At 34.4% G+C, this 21159-nt stretch overlaps 1 protein-coding gene across 3 annotated transcripts in view; it reads left to right on the plus strand.

The window, feature by feature from the left end:
- Positions 1-13302: 13302 nt before the first annotated feature.
- The window catches only part of LOC145662696 (N-acetylglucosamine-1-phosphotransferase subunits alpha/beta-like), a 108644-nt gene continuing 100787 nt past the window's right edge, over positions 13303-21159 (plus strand). The window contains exon 1 of one of the 3 annotated variants that reach the window (XM_081728540.1): positions 13303-13911. In XM_081728540.1, the coding sequence (XP_081584666.1) occupies positions 13777-13911 (135 nt within the window). In that variant the 5' untranslated portion in view covers positions 13303-13776. The remainder of the gene's footprint in view (positions 13912-21159) is intronic. The other 2 variants (XM_081728538.1, XM_081728539.1) reach the window with 2 other exon arrangements.

Raw genomic sequence — 21159 nt, forward strand, 5'->3', positions numbered from 1 at the left:
AATTTTGTAAACTATGTCCAAAATTAGTGCTAAATTAGTGCTGACGATACCGCATAGAAAGAAGATTAGTACTGTGTATCTTACCATAAAAATGAGGGATCTTTTGTTTTCTTTGATGATGCCGACATTGAACATTTTCCAATATATTTTGGCCTTCTGATAATAGCACTAATTTTCTTTTCATGCTTTATCAACAGCACTAATTTAACTCTAACTTTGGGTATAGGTTTCATCTCGTTCGGTTGAGTGGGTGGGGCTAGCGTGAACCTAGCCCCACCCAGAATCTTTTTTGTTTTTTGAAGTCTGTGTAACGGCACAAATTTTTTTAACGTTACAGGTCGTCAGCACTAATTGGGCACTAATTTTTGTCATATGTTTTAAAATTAGTGTCGATGTGGGTGGGGCCAGGTTCACGGACATGCTTACCTGGGCTCAGAGGCACAACATACACTAAATACTCTTTTCCAGATGAGGTTTATCTGGTCTATGAGGTTTCTAGAACGTATTTCCATACTTTATTAGGAAGCTTATTCTGGTAAAAAAAAAAAAAAAAAAAAAAAAAAAAAAAAAAAAAAAGTACACAAATTTCGTGGAGGAAATGTAAGTAAAAGGAAACATCTATTAATAGCAACGGTAGTGTGTGAGGCTTAATGCAAGTATCTTTGTTTTTAAAATAAGTCTAATTTAAAATTTAGTATTTGGGAAAATTTTGATAAGTGTCGGACTGAAGACAACACTTAGCCTAAAAGCATACATTCAGGTGGGAGAGCAGAATTTGTAGACATTTGGAAAAGAAACTGCAATAGACTCAGATGTGTCAATAAATGATTACTACTTACGGATATAAGTTTCTCGATTTCAGCCTTCGATTTGCACAAACACACACACAAACACTCTACTAGTAACACAATTGGAAGAAGTTGTTTGGCGGGCACTTGGTTAGTCCACAAAGTAGCACGGAAAGTCCTCTAATTTATTGGGTATCGAAATTGATTCAAGAACAGTTCTGGGCGATGACCAATGAGAGACAGTGACTCCGGCACCGTAGTCGGCTAACGAGTGCAGCTTCTCTTCTCTTCTGCGAGAGCGACGTGTTTTGGCAAAACTTCCCTCTTTTTGGAAGGCCACAAGGGCATCTTCTGAAAATTTTGAAGGAACCAACGATGTCTAAAATAGTCCTAATTAGTCCTTTTACATATTAGATGTCTTCTTCTGAATCTTAGTCTCATTTTCGGTTATATACACAAACAAGCAGAATGAACGCTAGCACGGAGCTGTTGCGGTGATGGATTTTGGAGGCAAAAAGCTTAAAGTTACACGTTGTCAGTCCTATTTGTAACTTCCTATGGTGTTCTTCAAGAGGTGAAGCGTCCATATCTCAGCATAATGACAAATCGATTTCATAGCGATGGGAAAGCTCTTCTCGCTGCGTTTCTACCTTAGGTTTGCAGTTTCGTTATTTTTTTATATTTTTTGCTTTGCCTGCATGTCTGTTTCCTGGTTAATGTTGAAGTCCGATTATATGAAGCAAGAAAAGTAATATTTTCTAAGCAATGAAATGTAATAACAATTAATTTGGAATAATCGCGTTTTCCCCCGAATATTTCCTTTTTACTTGTTCTTGTTTATTTCTGCTTTCTTTCTGTATTTCTGCAAATTACAAATTAGATGAGTTTTACGCTCCCTCCGCGGTTTCAATTTTTCTTGAATGCAAAATTGAAAACTTGAAAACATTCAAAATTGTTGCAAATTGAATAAATGAGTCCGTTAAACATAAAAAAATTGAAATAAAATTGAAGTTGAAAAAACTGAAACACACACACACACACACACACACACACACATATATATATATATATATATATATATATATATATATATATATATATATATATATATATATATATATATATATATATACACATATATATATATGTATATGTGTGTATATATATATGAGAAAACAAACTCAGAATGAGGGCGTATTTAAATTGAAAGCCCTGTATATCATTCGTTTCCTAAGTACGTTACTTGAATCGATGAATAGCTATGACGTAAACAAAGGAAAAGTAAAATCAAAAGTATGAATGCAAAGATTGAATAAAAAATAATATCTCAAACTAATCAAAATTATCAAAATGCATAACAAGGTTAATGTATGAATTCGTAATTAATTACTCAAAATTGTAAAATATTTGTATCATGCAATAATGAAAGATATGATACTCAAAATTAAGTATTAAATGAATACAAAACATATTTAAAAATTACGACAACAAAAGTGAATCAATGTACCTAAAATGAAAACATATTATACCTAGTGCATACTTTGAAAATGTTCAGCAATTACTAAGATATGTAGTCATGTATAGTAGGCATTACGAACTAAAATAAAATGCAAGATGATTTAAGTAAAAGTCAAAGAGAAGCTAAAACAACATTGTAAAGAAATGGATAGTGTATTCGCTTCTAGAGTTCTGTGTTTTACCAACACACTCAAAACATGAATTCCTACACAAATTGAATGAGAAACAATTCTTTTCTGATTGCAAAATGTCATTGTCAATGTTTTTAGCACTTAAAGGCATGTCTCTATTAAGGAGGTTCAAGGTTCATAACAAATACCTATCTTAATAGTAAACATTTAAAGACACCAATCCTTAAAATTGTATTACAGTTTCTTATGAATATAAGAGGGAGAGGAGGGGTGGTATAAAGCACAAATACAAATGCAGGGGAACGGGAGAAAAAGGTGAAACAGAAGCTATCAGGTGTTTTCAATCCGTCACTCTGAGTGAATGGGTGATATCAATAAAAATGAGTAACTACTCCTAAGAAGTCCTACTCGGGAATCGGAGTAACTACAGCTGGAGTAATCTCCTCCCTCAATTTCGTATCAATAAAACAAGTCACTACTCAGGTCTAGACTGCTCCAGATTTATGAACGTTCACTCGCGTTTCCTCTGCGCGTAGCAGTGAGTCGTATCAATAAAAGAAGTGATTACTTATTTCTCTCATCTGTCGGATGATCATTTCATTGTGATTAACCTATGGCGCCATATCCTAAATGCCATGGAAGGGACAAGTAGCAACGACAGTTTCAATGAAAGTGCATAATTGTGGATGTTATAAAGGAGTTTCCAGTGGTACTTTCAAAGTCACAGCTATCAGAAAGTAAACGAACTATGGCCGAAGCTTTGAAAGCAATTACAGTGAAATGCAACGAAATACCTAACACACCAACGACTGAGACACAAATCCACAAGAAAATCTTTAATATTTGAGCAAGAATTAAAAAAAACTGATTTGAAAAAACGGGAAACAAGAAAGTAATACGTGTGGACTTTGTGGTGGACAAACACCGTGCTCGTGGGTTTTCTTGGGGTTCTCCCACTTTCTTCATTCCACCATTTTCACTCATTTCTCATTATCACCGTCTCCTTTAGCCTAACCGGCATAACTGTGGGACGTTAAACTTAAAGATTTCATTTCATTTCAAGAAAGTAATACTGAAACCATGTAGTTGAGCCAGTGGCTTCAAATAGTAATAATCTAACCAAGAACGATGTACTTGTTACTATCGGAGGGACCAACGATATTGCTAGAAATGAAGCTGATGCGGGTATAAGCAATCTGTGCTCTTTATTACCAAACCTAACTCATACAAATGTGATAGTTGTAGGTGCTCCACATCGCTATGATCTTATTAGCGCTTCTTGTGTAAACCAAGCGGTAAAAACTTCAATAGGAAACTTAATACATTAAGCAAACGTTATAGTAATGTGCACCACCTAGATGTTTAAGATTTTCCTCGTAGATATTTCACAAGACATGGTATGCACTTAAGCAATACAGGTAAAAAAAAAAAAAAAATGCGAGAAACTTAGCGAAATGATGCGAGAGCTTACAGTAAAAATTAGTGTAAATGAAACACCCATAATTATTGATACAAATGGTGCAGCACGCGAAAACTTTGACATAAATTGCAACAGTAGTAAAATTCCATGTCAACAATTTATGTCATACTATCTAATGAAGAAGGTATCAGGGTAGAATCGAATATTGAAAATATGAATGTTTCAAATGGCATTGTATCTTCTCAAGAAATTACGCCACATCAGGACAATGTACATAGGAAATCAAAAAGAGAAAGAAAGCCTCCAACACACCATCCGAATTATTTTTTATGGTAGGACCATCAACCCAACATAAAGACACCCGTAAAGATAATTGGAGTTTTGATAAACGCCTAATTGGCAATAAATTAAAACTAAGGTATATTGAGGGTAATGCCGTTAAAGTGCAAACATGTTATCAAAGTATACAGTCTGACAACTTAAGTTTCAAACATAATAGAAATAATATAGTTATTTTCCATCAAAATGTACAAGGGTTTTCATTATATAGAAAGAGCATGTTGGAAGAATCACATTTGGACAAATTGTTGGGAGTAAATTTAATCTGTATAACTGAGCGCTGGTTACAATCAGGCTGCTTAGATTACCTAAGCATTCCAGAATTTCAGCTAAGAGCAGGATACTACAGAAGTAATAGAGACAGAGAGGGAGCTTGTATATATGCAAAGCAGGGGCGTACACAGGGGTGGGTCCTGGGGTTCCAGACCCCCCGAAATCCCGTCTTTTTTGTAAATGTAGTCTACTTTTAGGGGCAATTTAAGAAATTTTCATATAATTTAGCCTCGAATTGTATTTGGACCCCCCGAAACGCTTTAGACCCCTCCTGAAATAAATTCCTGCGTACGTCCCTGATGCAAAGAGGGGTCTAAAAACGAAAGAATGCATTAGGTTTAAATATTTAAACGTAGAAAAACACTTTGAAAGTTGTGCATTAGAAATAGCAGATTATAACCTTGTAATTGTATGTGTATAAAGAACTCCTGACAGTGATATAGAAATTTTTATAAATAGGATGGATACGATACTAAATTATTTTATGAAAATCAAGAAGACCGTCGTAATTGTTGGTAATATCAACATAGACTTGTTACAGTCTATAAAACACGAGGTAGAACTTTTTCTAGATTCATTTAATATGGATGCAATTGTTAAAGTTCCCACACGTGTTACAAAATACTTCAAAAATGCAATTGACCAGTTCATAGTGAGTAAACATCATAACTACAACACAGTAGACGTCTTCAACAGCGGTTTTTCAGACCACCTTGCCCAAGTACTCGACATACATGTAACGCCTAATAAAAGTTTTTGTAATGCAAAAGCAAGTAATGTGACGTACAAAAGAAAATTTAATGATGAAAATACACAATATTTTAATCACCTTCTCAGGGAAGAAAATTGGAACGAGCTTTATATACATAATCAGGTTAATAAAGTTTTCAATTATTTCATTGATGCCACAGGATTATATTTCGATCTAGCATTCCCTGTTGAAAAATGTGTAACTTCAAGAAAACAATCAAAACCCTGGGTAACACAATGGATCAGAATAGTAAGTAAAAAAAATGAGACTTCTTAACAAGGCTAAAACACAAGCAAATCTATCACCATGTACACAGAAAATTACAAAAGATACAAGAACATATACAAACGGGTTCTGAAAGCAGCAAAAAAAAAAAAAAAAAAATATATATATATATATATATATATATATATATATATATATATATATATTACACAATGACACAATCATTAAAAAATCAGAGAATAAGTCGAAGGCGTTGTGGAAACTAGTGCAGCGCGAGTTAAGTGTAAACACTGGTAATGATGACAGTAATTTAGAGATAATTAAAAATGGCAACATAATAAAAGATCCTCGTATAATTGTTGACCTATTTAATAACTATTACACCAACTTATCACAAACGTACAGCAATGATCCAACATTGTCCACTTCGAAAATATTCTCAAAAATTTGCAACAATACAACGTTCCTACATCCAGCTACTAATGCAGAAATAATAAAAGTGGTAAAGAAAATGAAAAGTAAATGGGCAGCTGACGTAGATGGCATACTGCCAAGTATTGTAAAGAAAAGCATTAAATATATTGCTGACCCCCTGTGTTTCCTCATAAATATGTCGTTCTCAAGTGGAGAATTCCCTAGTATATTAAAAATTGCAAAAGTAAAACCAATATATAAAAAAGGCGACAAATCAGCGCTTGGAAATTATAGGCCTATTTCGCTTCTCTCAATTTTCTAAAAAATCTTAGAAACCACAGTAAGTGTCCGGCTGGCATTCTTTTTACTTAAACATGACCTAATAACACACGAGCAACATGGCTCCCTTTAAGGGAAATCAACGAAACCGCAATATATAACTTCGTGGAAAGTGTACATAAAAGTTTAGATAGCAAGGAGAAATGTATAGGCGTTTTCCTGGATCTTTCGAAAGCATTTGACTTAGTGTCATATAGCAATCTTCTCTCAAAGCTACAAGATTACGGAATAAGAGGAATTACATCCAAATGGTTTCAATCGTATCTGAAAAATCGGTAGCAAGTAGTGGAAATTACATACAATAACAGGGATACAAACCAAGCTACATGCTACATATCAGAGAAACAAGAAATATCATGTGGAGTGCCACAAGGATCCGTATTAGGAGCGCTATTATTTTTGATATATATTAACAACCTACCAAGTAATATTGCTCCAGCAGAAGCATCCCTTAATGCAGATGACGCTAATATTTTAGTAAAAGGTAAAACAAATGAGGTTGTTGAAGGTAGTGCAAACGAAATCCTTTGTAAACTATCTTACTGGGTTAAAGAAAATAAGCTTAAATTAAATATTGAAAAGACACAAGCAATCAACTTTCATCACATGCGCAACAAACATGCATAGCCTAGGAACATTGTAACTCAAAATAACGAAATAGAATATGTAAACTCAACCAAGTTCTTAGGAATTTGGATAGACAAAAATCTCTCCTGGGATGTGCACATAACTAAGCTTAGTAAAAAAAAATAAACCAAATGTATTTCGCAATTACAGTACTTAAAAATGTTTTAAGAGAGTCTACTTTAAAAACAATTTACTTTGGATTATTCCAATCGAATTTAACATATGGTATTATATTTTAGGGAAATACACACAAGGCCAAAGTAATTTTTACGATACAGAAACGAATAATAAGAATGATGGCAACTGCTAAACCAAAAGATCACTGCAAACCAATATTTTAAAAAACTTTGTATACTTCCAGTACCCCGTTTGTATATTTTAAATCTATTGATATTTGTAAAGAGACACCTACAAGGTGTCCTTACGCGATTAGAACAGCAGCATGATTATGATACAAGAAACGAACAAAACTTTTCTATTGTAGAACACAGAACAGTATTATATGAAAAAGGGTGTAAATACGCTGGCATCATGCTTTACAATAAACTTCCGAAAGAAATAAAAGCTCAGGACTCTGTTGCTAAATTTAAAAAAGAACTCCAGAAATATTTTTAAAACGTTGATTTTACTCGGTAGAGGAATACATGAACTGCTAAGTGAATATAAATGTTACATCGTGTACAGTAAATCAGTGTCATTACTTGCTTTTAGCATTTGAGGATATTTGTTTGAGGATTTCTAGATACACTGCAAGTAATAATTGCTTACTCTAAGTTTATTTTTAACAATGATGTCATGTAAAATGTACAGTGTAATAAGATATAAGAAGTAAGGCTTAATTATTAACCTAGTGTGTGTAATTTTCACTATTATTGTTTCTTTTACTTTTGTATTCATATATAAATGACGTGTCCACTTCATATGCATTGTAATACAGTGCTAAATGTATGAAAAAGGACGAAATAAATACAATACAATACAATACAAAGCAACTTTTTTTTTTTTATATAAGTTTATGAATGTTTCTTTTGTGATTTTTTAATAGTTTCTTATTATTGTTATGCAATTGCAACCAAAGAAAAATTCTAAAATTGTTTCGTTTTAATAATGTTTACTATTGTTAAAATACATCGAAATGCCGTACTTTTGTGGGAAGGAGGGGGAGCATACAAACCCCACGAGAGTCATTTCTTGAAATCAGAAGTATCTTTGGTATCTATTTATGTATAAATAAGTCAGGCCATAGTGGACTCAAATAGTTCGTATTTTTATTCACTTTTCTTACTGATATGCAAATTAAGTTGTATTTCTTTAACTTCGGCTAATAAAAGTCGTAGTGAAATTGTCCATATGTAGTTCTGTATAATGATTTCACTTGTGCAACTGTTTATCTCTTTGTCCTTCTGATAAGATTCTTGACAATTATATTAACAAGTATGTACAGCGTAAAGATCAGTACAGCGTTTTTTTTTTTTATCAGGAGTCCATCGTGAGTGAGTCTGCAGACGTATCGCATTTGTGGCCAATTAGACCTACTTTCGCGTTCAAATGGAGGACAATTTCTCTCGGATGAGCCGAGAAGCGGTTTGGATTCCGCTTCAAGCTTATGTGACCCTTTCCTGCATAACCCAGTTATTGCATAGTAACACCAAGGCGAAACAAACTTATTTCTGTCCATTTGTGATATAAATATATAGAGCAAATCATTCAAACCCCAAAAAAAAAAAAAAAAAAAAAAAAAAAAAAAAAAAAAAAAAGAAAGAAAGAAAGAAAGAAAGAAAAAGAAAATGATTTAAACCAAAAAAGAACCGAGTGTAAACAAAAAACGAGTTTTTTTTTATTTTTTCAATAAAAACCATGGTTTTTGCCATTCCTGATTACAAGTGAAATATTTTCATGTTATCCCGGCGCAAATCTTTTATGGTACAATAAGAAGGGAAATTAGTGAAAGAATTGTATTTTTCACAATTATTTCGATCGATGTTCCAGAAGTAAACCCGTACGGTATTTAGATCTTTGTTGACGAAATGTACACGTAATATTTTTAAAAATTATTTCTTATGTTGTTGCATTCCTAGGTGTAGATTTACTTTACGAGGGCTTCATCGTCATAAATACAAATACATACGAGACATACCAGATAAACTACTATAGGTTCCAAAACCGCTAACTGACGTGTGGTAGGTGGCCACTAATAGCAAGAAGTGTATGTAAGAGTCAAAGCAGAGAGGGAGCGCGCATGTTACGTAGGGGTTTGTCTATAGAGGGGAGGTGCATCAACGATGGAGGATATGCATACAAGCAAAAACAGTGGGAAATTTAATGTGCTATCCTATTTTATCCAATCACTTTATTACGAAATTTTATAAGTTGTTTCTTAGGATAGGAAAATGAAATAAGTTTTACGTCCCACGATAAAGACGACGCTGATGATGAGAAATGAACGAATTGGTGGAATGAAGAAAGTGCTAGGAAACGGTAAAACTCGCACAAAACCCACGCACACGGTGTTTGTCTACCACTGAGCCATGCTGCCCCTTTTTAGGATAGGGGTTGCATTCATTGGAGCAGATTGACTTTACGACGACGTCCCTTACGGGTATAAATACACATTCGGACGTGTTACAAAATCGACTGTGCAAAACATATACCAACTTCTGCTAGGTGGCAACTTGAGCAATAATGCTATTTAACTCAGTCAGGGTAAAAACGGAACAGGTAGACCCGCGCGGGGATGCGTCTGCTGGCAGTGTTCTTTATAACAGTTCCGCACACGGTGTTCGCTACAAGGCCTCAACTAGTCTACTATAGGAAAGCATATACCATTTGATAATCCTGTGCACTTACAGTAGTGTTTACGGCAATGTATTTCTGTCACAAGAGTTGTTTTGTATATGTCATATACGTTCAAACATTGTGAAAACCACATTAAGGTAGTTGTAAATACAAAGTGAAGGATGATCGAAATGCTGCTGTTAGTGGATTTCTAGAACAGGTTTTTGTGCAGTTTTTGCAGTAATAATGTTTTCTGCGCATGCATGCCTTGTTTCGCGCCTTTGCTTTGTATCTTCCACCGATGGCGATGTAGATATAATTATTGATTGTAGTGACCAATTAGCACCGGTTGGTGCATCACTCACAGGTTGGTGCGAGTCCAATTGAGATAAGTGATCGCGAGCCCAGTTGAAAGAAATGTGCTCGAGCGCAAGCGAGCCTAGTGCAAAATGTTCATCTATGATTTTTGTCCACCCTGTATTTGCATGCGCTATTTTTGTCCTTGCGCGGTTTTTGTACATGCGCTGTTTTTGTCCTTATATCTAACCAGGAAAAGTGCCTGACAATTATGTAACCTGAAACACAGTAAAGACATTTGGGTTGTCAAACTTAAGCTGACTTGCTTAACTTTGTTGTCTTCTGCCGTAATTGTTCCTGACTCATCTTTCCTAAGGATGTCTATAAAAATTGTAAACAGTCTGTGGAAGTTGACTTGTAAGACAGAGTGAGAGTAAGACAGAGTAAGACTTGTATAGATCATATTTTTTAAAGCACCAAACCCACTGAATGTCACAACTTTCTCACCAGTATAAATGTTCCCATTACAATGCAAAAGAGGGAAAAGATGTGATATGAAACAACAATTATAGATATACTTTGAAATCAGGTAGTAGAGAGTAGTTGTGTTAATAGTGCCACTTGGAATTTCATCCAAACGATGAAAAAATTTTTATAAGTAATTCACGTATTAACAATAAAAATAAGAAAGTAAGTAGTAAATATCTCAAAATAAAACCATCCATAACAAAAGGATTAGTCAACTCTATAAGAGAAAGAGATAGATTAAGTCGTTAAGTAATAAAAACCAAAATGATTTAGAATTTAACGAATATTGCAGAAGGTAGCCTATAGAAATAAACTTACACAATTAATAAAAGAAGTTGAAAATGACTAGTATAGAAAACCAATTATATTATATAATAACAATGATAGTAAATTATGGAAGGTAATAACAGACATTATAGATAAAATGACAAAAAAATATGTAGAAATAAATTAACTAAACACTAAAAATGGTTTAGTAACGTTTGAACGTGATCCAATGTTAATAGTTGAAAGTTTTAATGAGCACTTTTCCAGTGCTGACAAAAAAGGTTAATGCTTTTGCAATATAGAATCTACATACTCTTTTTTATATTTAAGCTGAATTCAGCCATATCCACCAAAGTCTGTTCACATCATTGAAACCGGATAGACCCTTCTAGATCTGATTTCTGTGAGAATCTCTATTGAAACTTAACAAACTCTTCTTGATAACCTAAGAAACAACTTGCGAAAAAAAGAAATGTCGAAGCGAGAAGAAGCTCCACAGTCTATGCTAAAGTCCACAATGATACAAAGGAAGACTATGCTGTGCATTTGATGGGATTGGAAGGGATTCATGCATCATGAATTGCTGCCGCCGGCAAAAAGATAGATTCGGACGTATATTGTAGTCAATTCGCGCTGGTGCCCTAGCAATTAAAAATAAACGGTAAGAAATTATCAACAGAAAGGGTGTCGTAAACGGTCTAGCTAACAACGCCAGACCACATAACCAGAACTTGGCTGGAAGATTTAATAAGTTCACCTATAGCCCGGATCTGGTACCACCAGATTAACCTCTGTAAAGTGAAATTTATCCTGAAATTTGTTTTATATTTTTTCGAAATAAATTATTTTCAGCTCAAAATCAACAATAAATAGCGGAAAACTATAATTACTTCTGAATTCCCTTTTTGAAAATAAAAATGAAATTTCATCATATCCGCAACAAACATACGCAGCCTGTTAATATTTCAATTGAAAATAACGGAATAGACTATGTGAACTCCACTAAGTTCTTAGGAATCTGGATAGATAAAAACTCTCCTGGGATGTACAAATAACTAAACTTGGTAAAAAATTAAATCAAATTTATTTCGCAATTAAAGTACTCAAAAATGTTTTAAAAGAGTCTACTTTAAAAACGATTTACTTTGGATTATTCCAGTCAAATTTAACATATGGTATTATATTTTGGGGAAATACACACAAAGCCAAGGTAATTTTTACAATACAGAAACGAATAATAAGAATGATGGCGGCTGCTAAACCAAAAGACCACTGCAAACCAATATTTAAAAAATTTCGTATACTCCCAGTACCTTGTTTGTGCATTTTAAATCTACTGATATTTGTAAAGAGACATTTAGAAGGTGTTCTTACGCGGGTAGAAGAAAAACATGATCATGATACAAGAAACAAACAAAACTTTTCCATTGTAGAACACAGAATCGTATTATATGAAAAAGGGTGTAAATACGCGGGTATCATGCTATACAATAAACTTCCCAAAGATATAAAGACTCAAAAATCTGTTGCTAAATTTAAAAAAGAACTACAGAAATATTTACTAAAACACTGCTTTTACTCGATAGAGGAATACATGAATTCCTAACAAAAAAAAAAAAAAAAAAAAACCTACATTATCTACAATAACTACTGTCGTTGCTTGTTTTTAGCATTTGATATATGTTCAAGGATTTCTACGTACACTGCAAGTAATAATTACTCTTACTTTGTTCTTAATAATATCATGCGAAATGTAGTGGATAAGATGTAAGGTGTAATGTTTAATTATTAACCTAGTGTGTGTAATTTTCATTATTATTGTTCTTTTTACTTTTGTGTTTATATAAATGACGTGTCCACTTCATATGCATTGCAATACAGTGCTAAATGTATGAAAAAAGGACGAAATAAATACAATACAATACAATACAATAAATGAGGTCTTTAAGTTCTACGTCCCATGGTTATGCCGGCTAGGCTAAAAAAGACGGTGATGATGAGAAATGAATGAAAAGGTGGAATGAAGAAAGGGGAGGAAACGGGAGAACCCTGAGAAAACCAGTGTACACTGTATTTGTTCACCACAAAGCTAATTTGGCGCGTGCTGGGATCGAACCAAGGACCCCATGCACTAGAGGAGAACGTTCTACCGCAGCCACCCGCCCCCTAATTCCTTTTTTCAATTGGGAGAAAACTCTAAAGTTGACTCTACCTTTATCTTCTTAATATTTATTTGTTTTCGAACCATGGACTTATTAAAACCTCCAACCATTTAATAAATAACGAAGAGCAAACTTTGTGTCGGCTTAAATGTATTAAATATGTCTATTTGAACTTTAGGTTTATCAATATGAAATTGTACGCCAAATTTGTTTTCCAAGATATTTCCTCACGTTCTTCGAAACAAATTTTCTTTTAAAAAATAAAAAAAAATGAATAACGAACGGAAAGCTTTCTCGAACATCCATTTCAACTTCGGGTGCCAGTTTCATTTTCTCCAAGTGTGCTCGCCAAATATTTTGGCCTTTATGCAGAATCATTCTGGCGCGTGATTAGAGTTACACTAAAGAGTTCGACTAACATGTTTCCTCCAGTAGTCAGACCTTTAGTACGACTCTAATCATACGTCAAAACGACTCTGCATAAGGCCCTTTATTTTTACGAAACAAAGTAATTGATTTCAAAACAATCAGAAACAAACCAAGATGGAGTGATTTACGTGTGTTTTGAATCTAGATTTAAACATTAGGGCCACTTTCAAGGTGATCCCATTCTTTTCGCTTTAAGTGCAAGGGCCATTGTTGAATGTTTCTCGTCCTATTGTTCACCTGATTTTGGGGCGCTGCATGTTTCGGCGTGGAAAGTGGAAGTGGAGCATCATGGCTGCTGAGCGCATATATGTTTACGAAGTGCAAGTGTAAATAATTATTGCTTACGAATTTTTTAAACAAATGGACCCAACAGTTTAGGATAAAACTATTGCTAGTCAGGATAGTATCATATTACCAGATGTGCTGCAATGTTCATAGTATAGACGATAGCATGAGTCTAGTTCGCAAATTTCGTGTAATTTGAAATCAAGTTATGATCTCGATGAAAAAACCAGCATGGAAAGTTATTCAGAAACAAGCATATGATATACTTTCACGTAAATATTCTGTATTGATCTTATGTTTAGCATGTACAGGATTACTCATCTCTGCATTCCAATTTGGCGAGGTAGGTTAAATGAAATCAAGTGTAAATAACTGGAAGTAGATTTTCTCTGCGTCTATAAAATCATGTAACAAAGAAGTTGTTAACTTTACAATACTCGTTCCAGCTGGTATACTCACTCCGACGAGAAATTACATTCTATTATTTGTATGAAAATGCATCAAAACTTCCCTAACCTTAAGCAAATCCGTTCGTACCCCTACCCTACTTATCCCTATCTTGCTCTACTCTATCCTACCCTACTGTACTGTACTTTTTAAAGCGGTCCTACCTATCGATGCGCAGCTGGAGCGTCTACTGTAAAATTCACCCCAAAAAGTATCAACTTGACGTTAGTAACGGTAATTGGTGTCACTCCGTGTAGAAAGTAGCACTGGTTTGAAGTTTTATCTAGAAGTGGAATCAACACAAACCAGCCTAGCGGTGCTATGGGTTCGATTCAGGGCTGGACGAAACTGCAAGACATGCACGGAGGTGCGTCTCTAGGAGCAGATGTGTCACCGGTGGTTGCTATACGTGTAAGGGAAGATAGGATTCTTTCATTATTTCCGGTGCAGATTTGCTATACGGATTCACAGATTTGTAAAATTACTGACCAGATTTCTAATAATATTTTAATAAACTAGTGTGTAAATAATCTAAGTATTTTGTACTCTTAACTAAGTTACGTGTCTACGTACAAATACATTGGTGAAAGCCGAATCTGTTATGCAAGGATTCATCCATGAGGTAGCTAGTAACCACGGTATACGAAGTGAAGTGAAGTGAAGAATCTGAAGTCAATATGCTAACTCATAATGTGCAACTATAGATATGTCCGGGGGTTAAGGGATCCACATAATTGTGAAACTTACGTTAGTGGCGTGTTAGAACACAGATGTGTAAGGGCAAGGTTCTAGATTACTGGTCTCCCGTCCCATTGAGCATTAATAAAAACAGAAAACAACGTGGCCTGCGGGACTTTAACCCACCTTCACTCGCTAGCACTCGCTCGGCAATACTATGTAAATTAAATATAAACTTAAGTACAGAAAGAAACCAACCCAGCTACTAATCTACATGGGTGACCAGTAATCTGGAACTTTACCATGTGGGCGCAATGAAAACGTATTGGGGTATTACCTATAACGTCTTTAGTAACGGACAAACACATAATTCAGCACGTATGGTACTTTGGGTAGTATTTGGATTCTTCCACAAATCACTTTGGTGTAACTCTGGTTAGGCGGAACTGTTATCTTTGATTCCCAGTAATCGTTTTCAGTGGTTCACTATTAGTCATAGAACTGGCATCGAAGGCGACGATAGATGTGGGGGAGATACTACTGTATGCCGTCTGGTAATTTTATGTCATATAGAGTGTTTGCTCTATCTTCGTCTATGTGTATACCCATTTTAGCTGACGCGCCTGCTCATTACGGACGCACCCCCTCCCTACAGCTCGGGCCTTCCTACTGCGCTCCTGCCCTGACTTGATTAGATAGCATTTGTGGTTCTTAATGGTCATCTAGCACTGGTTGGTTAGTGTCTTTGGCACACTTGTTCTTATCGTTTAAATACACTGATACACCATAAAATGAATCTGCACAGAGCAATGGAAGTTAATACTCCAAAACTGAACGTTTAAGACACAAAGTGTTGATTTACTGAAATAAAAAGTATATATGCTAATACAATGAGTTTATGTATGGATCCGTACGATAAATCTGTACCTTATTTTCTAATGTTGTGGTTTGTTGTAATATGTTGAAAGTAGTACAGGTACTATTTTGTCGTTTTTTATACCAGCTAGTGATTCTACCAACTGCCGATGCTGATGTAAATTAAGCACAATAAAAAAGACTAATTGTGGCACTAGTACCAAAGCCAGTCATCAGTGTGGTTCAGGGTTACGTTTTGTTTTAAACTACTTTTAAATTAATAATTCTTTTAACATCCTTTGTGCTACAACGTAGTCTGGCGTGTTAAGATTTAGATTAGATTCGGTTTCATATTTCTGGATTTACTCTGCGGTACTTACCTCTTTTTAACAATGTATGTATAGCACGGTTGGTTGGTTAAACCAGGCATTTAAAAAAAAAAAAAAATGGGTAAAACCAGAATGCATAAATAAATTTAAGAGCAAAAATGCCACAAATTGTTTGAGTCCATGAAATCTTCGTGTCTCACATTATTTAGAAGAGTGTTTCCCAATCTGTGCTCTGCGGACTCTCGGGAGGGAGGAGTGGATGATAGACTGAAAAGTAACCGCCAGACATTTTATATTCATTAAACTTTGTTATCGTGTTTTTCACACCTGGGATATTTGTGATGTACGTTATCTAATTTTCAATCAACTGAGATTTCGAATACGAAAAGATAAAAGAAGGAATTAGAGAACTACCCACCTAGGCTGAATGCTAAATTTATAATATTAGGCTTAACTGGTATGATCCCGCTTTTTTTTTTTTTTTTTTTTTTCTTTTCATTTACAATGAAAATAAGGAGGGCAAGGTTCTAAAACACAGGTTTCCTTCCAGGTCCACGACCCAGAGGTCAAGTTAGGTGAATTACTAGAAAGTAAACTATTTCAAACTGTTCACTAATCAAAATACCACTTTCATAAAAAGGATTTCTTCCAATAATCTACATTATAAAATAACAGTGGCGGGCAGAGACCCCACACACCCCTAAAATTTATATTATATATGTTAGAAGAAATCGTTCAACGCAATCCTTCAATCCTTTTCTCATGCCTTACGAACAGAGGAAGCATGAATGTAAATGCTTTATTAGAATCAAAGTTATTTTATGCTTATGTATATGTATGAATCTTTGAGATCCAAATTAACTCAAATGATTCGTATCGTTATTCACTCCTTTTATTGATATGCTAATTGAATGAAGTCGCAGTATTTCTACCTCATTGAACTAACTTGGACTAAATTAGATATTCTGTTCTCTGTAGTCTTTAGAAGTTGTTAATTTATTTTAATATCATGTATAACTCTGTGCAGTGATTTCATTTGTGTAGTTAGGTATGTTTTTGTCCTTGTGAAATAACTCTTAAAATATTCACACGTATATAACATTACTACAACACATCTATATCAGTTGTACCCCTGAATGTCAGTAACCATTGTAGTCAAGAGGTCTTCGTTCGAGTCCAGATTGAGGACCATTTCTCTCGGTGCAGAGTAGTTGTTCGGATCTTACTGTATGCATATTGCTGCCAAATTTTTCAAAGAGAAAAGAGGAAGATCTTGCGATGTTAGGGGGGAAAACGAAGATATGTAATATTGAGAATTTATGTATCACAAACATAAATATGGTTCACATAGTAACGGAGAAACTGGAAACTGGAGCAGTTGCATTAAATAGATACTCTCACACACACACACACACACACACACACACATATATATATATATATATATATATATATATATATATATATATATATATATATATATATATATATATATATATTACAATTCCCAATGATCATGTCGCTTTTAACTCAGATTCTACGTTAAAGTACATGTCCTTGCCTTACATAACCTCGGTGCTGAAAGAAACGCTACTCTCAAATCCAACAACCAAGTATGTTACACAAATCTTCTTTGCCTTTTAACTATTTTAGTGAAGCCATATATTCTTTTTCATACGTTCAAAAAACTTTCATTTTCACAATAGTTTCTGTTCCTCATATCAGTATGTCACGATGGATTCAAACTGGGATGTAAAAAATCAGTTCCTCGAATAATATATATTTTTTTAAAGTAACAAAGTCGTGTAAAAACATCTTAAAAACACCCAGGACTGTTATTCCTTTGTTTATTTTTTTTAAAGAAAAAGAAGTAAAGAAATCGTTTAACGGGGAAAATAAAAACATAACGTGCGAAGAAAACGTAACACCTGACACCCCTATTTAAGTTGTAGGTCCTGCTCTTCATAACCTGTTTGTTGCGTAAGAACGTTTAAGCCAAATAAATTTTTTCTATCTATACGTAATCTAAATAAATAAAATAAATCTATTTAAACAAAAAACAAAACCGGGTTTAAAAACAAAACTTTTTTTAAAGACATGGCTTTTACCAATCCTAAATGTGTAGTGTGAGATCCATGTAAGCTTTGTTCCTTCCGATCAGATTAAGTACGGTATAGTATTTATATTTCTAGGGTGATGTTTCAATGTCATTCTCTTGATGATAGTCTTCGAAACTTAATCTACCATTAGATGTTCTTACATATATACAAATAATGAAGAGCTGCTTTTAACTGTAATTACAGATAAGCTCCTTGGAGGAACGTGCAGATTATGAATGAAGGTGCTACCATATGTCAACTGTAAATATAATGAGTATTTGTCGCTTGCTATTAAATTCAGAAAAATGATGCATTTTATATGGTAAATGGAGAGAAAGAACGATTTTACGTCACACGATTCCTCAGTGGATGCGTACACAAAGAGTGAAAAATGCACGATTGGACAAAGAATTGAACCCAAGTTACCGTTCTAATGCGTTAATCATGACACTACTCAGTCCAGTCTCCTCTTTGAACAGCCACCGTGTGCGTGGGTTTTCTCGGGGTTCTCCCGTTTCCTCGCACCTTCTTCATTCCACCATTTCATTCATTACTCATCATCACCGTCTCCTTTAGCCTAACCGGCATAAACGTGGGACGTAAAACTCAAAGATTTTATTTCTTTTCATTTTCATTTTTTCTTTGAATAGACATAATTCTATCATTCGTGAAGTCGGTGCTCGACCGCTCAAAGCACATAGACTGTACCACAACTGTTGTGCTTGGACAGCCAGTGTTTACATTAATAAATGCCTGTGTACGGTTAAATTACACCTATAGAAAAATTTATTTGGTGCAAAATGGTTATTTTCCTCATTTATCGTATATGATATAAGCCTATAAATCAACTGCCTATATATTTAGTCAGTACGGTAAGCCGAACATCTGGTTTCGATTCGCTGTGCAGTAGTACAATTTTAACGTATATCATGTAAGAAAAAGGATAATTTCCCAGTGGGACGTGCTTACTAAAACTGTTTTAGCTTCGAGGGAAAAAAAAAAATATGAGTTAAGAAACGAAAGTACCGTATTGTACCGAAAATAGCAGAAATTAAAGCATAATTTAATTGTTTCGAAAACGATTTAAAAAGAAATCGAATTCTCTAAGTAATATATATATATATATGAGTGCAAAATACAATTTACAAATTGAAATGTGGACATGTAGTACCGAACTAGTGCCAAAATTTCTTTCTTAGTACCTTCAAAGAGTGTATTTTAGTTGCGCATACAGAATTTTATCAACTCACGGCTTTTACATGAACATTAGCTATATCAGTACTGAATATAGTATACGTATTCTGTCTGTATACGTTTTCATACAGTCGGCTCCTAACACCTTAAAAGACTCTCATTCTACTGTAGACTTACAATTTTTTATAGTTATGTTTCCATGAGGATTTGCTTCCAACAATCGATAAGAGAGAGAGCATAAGAGACTAGCCGAACAATTGCAAACAAACATACGTGAATACCGTAAAGGAACAGAGTGAAATGCATATTTAAATGAAAAGCACCCAGTTTAACATTTCATTACTTACTACTAGTAAGCTATTGTGTGTGCACTGGGAATCCTAACCAGGTGATTATTTCAGCTGAAATGATTTCGGTAACCAATCCTGCTACGGAACTTAGCCCTTTTTTCAAAGAAAATTTTAAAAGCATTAATTACTTTTCAGTTTGAGATTACCTACACAAACTAACTCAAAAGTTGGCGATACTAATATACATAAATAAAAATAATCTAAGACAGCATGATTTACATACCCCTGTACAATTTAAAATGTTTCACTTCACTTCGATAGTACTTTCTGTATGAATTAGTAAATTTTATGGCCTCCCAGATTCTTAGTTTGCACTGGAAAGAAGATACATTCATGTCCAAAATTATTGTCGCATGTCTATAAATATGTTGCTGTAGGAATATAATTTAATAACTATTTTGTCCGGTATTTCTTATAATGTTAGTATGTGTATAATCAGCAAAGACATGTATGTGGCAAATTTCATGTCAAAAGAGCAGTAAATAAGAACAATGAAACGAAAATAGAACTTTCTTGTCCATTTAGCAACATTTTGTTTTATTCTAATTTTCGTATTTATAATTCTTTTCCTATGAAATTTACCACCGATATACATTTCCCGATTATACACATAGTAGCAGTATTAAAAATACTCTGCAAAGTCATAATCAAATTATATTCTTCCAAGAAGACAGTTATAGATATATATGTGACAATCATTTTGGACATGAGTGTACATATACCAGAAAATTTACGCTAGCGTCATGTATTAATCGGCACACATTGTAATTTGCTTTCAGTTTAATATCTGACGAGTATACATCGAAGCTAAGGGAGACAGTAATGATGTTAATGAACGAAGTAGTAGAATGAAGACAGTGGGAAGAAATGGAAGAACCCGGAGAAAACCCACATACCTGGTATTTATCCACCGCAAAACCCACTTGACGTAAGCTGAGATCAAAACAAAGACCGCACGAGCTGAGCACTCTACCATTAAGCCATCACAGTACCATTCCTTGAGATTTATCTTGGTATGCTACAACTAAGAGAATATGTTGCAGTAAAGTAAGTGCCTATCACGTAAACTGCAATCGTGCATTAGCGTTTCTCTTGTAATTATGATTATTATTAATTGTAATAGTAACTGTATCTGTTGACAAAGCCATGAACGCTAAGTTCTTACGGCGGAAAATGAAATAAATAAATAAATATATCCTTATACATGAAACGTGAGTAATGTGTTAAATATTTTATGGTATGTGTAGATGAAGAAATGTGCAACTGAGCCACGAATCAAAACAGCTTCTCCGACTTAACCAACACGAACACGCTACCCAGACGTTGTCTGAACAGGCGAATCCTCAATTACTTGAAATCGTTCTCGGCCACTGAGACCACATGCACTATACAACTCCTGTAGGGCTTGGACTGTTCTATAATACTAACATTGGGTTATCAAAGCACAACGCCAGTTGTGGTAGAGTCCATGTGATCTGAACACTGACATCAAGAGTGATAATATATGGCTGTTCTGGTGTGAACTAAGTAGCGTAGTAGTTAACGCATCGACACAATAAGCCGGAGACAGATATCAATTTCCAGCCCAGTTGATCATATTTTTACTCTTTGTATATTACTGAATTTACACCAATAAAGG

Source organism: Thermobia domestica, chromosome 10 (genome assembly GCF_964235325.1).
Source record: "Thermobia domestica chromosome 10, izTheDome1.hap1.1, whole genome shotgun sequence".
In the NCBI taxonomy this organism is placed as follows: Eukaryota; Metazoa; Arthropoda; class Insecta; order Zygentoma; family Lepismatidae; genus Thermobia; species Thermobia domestica.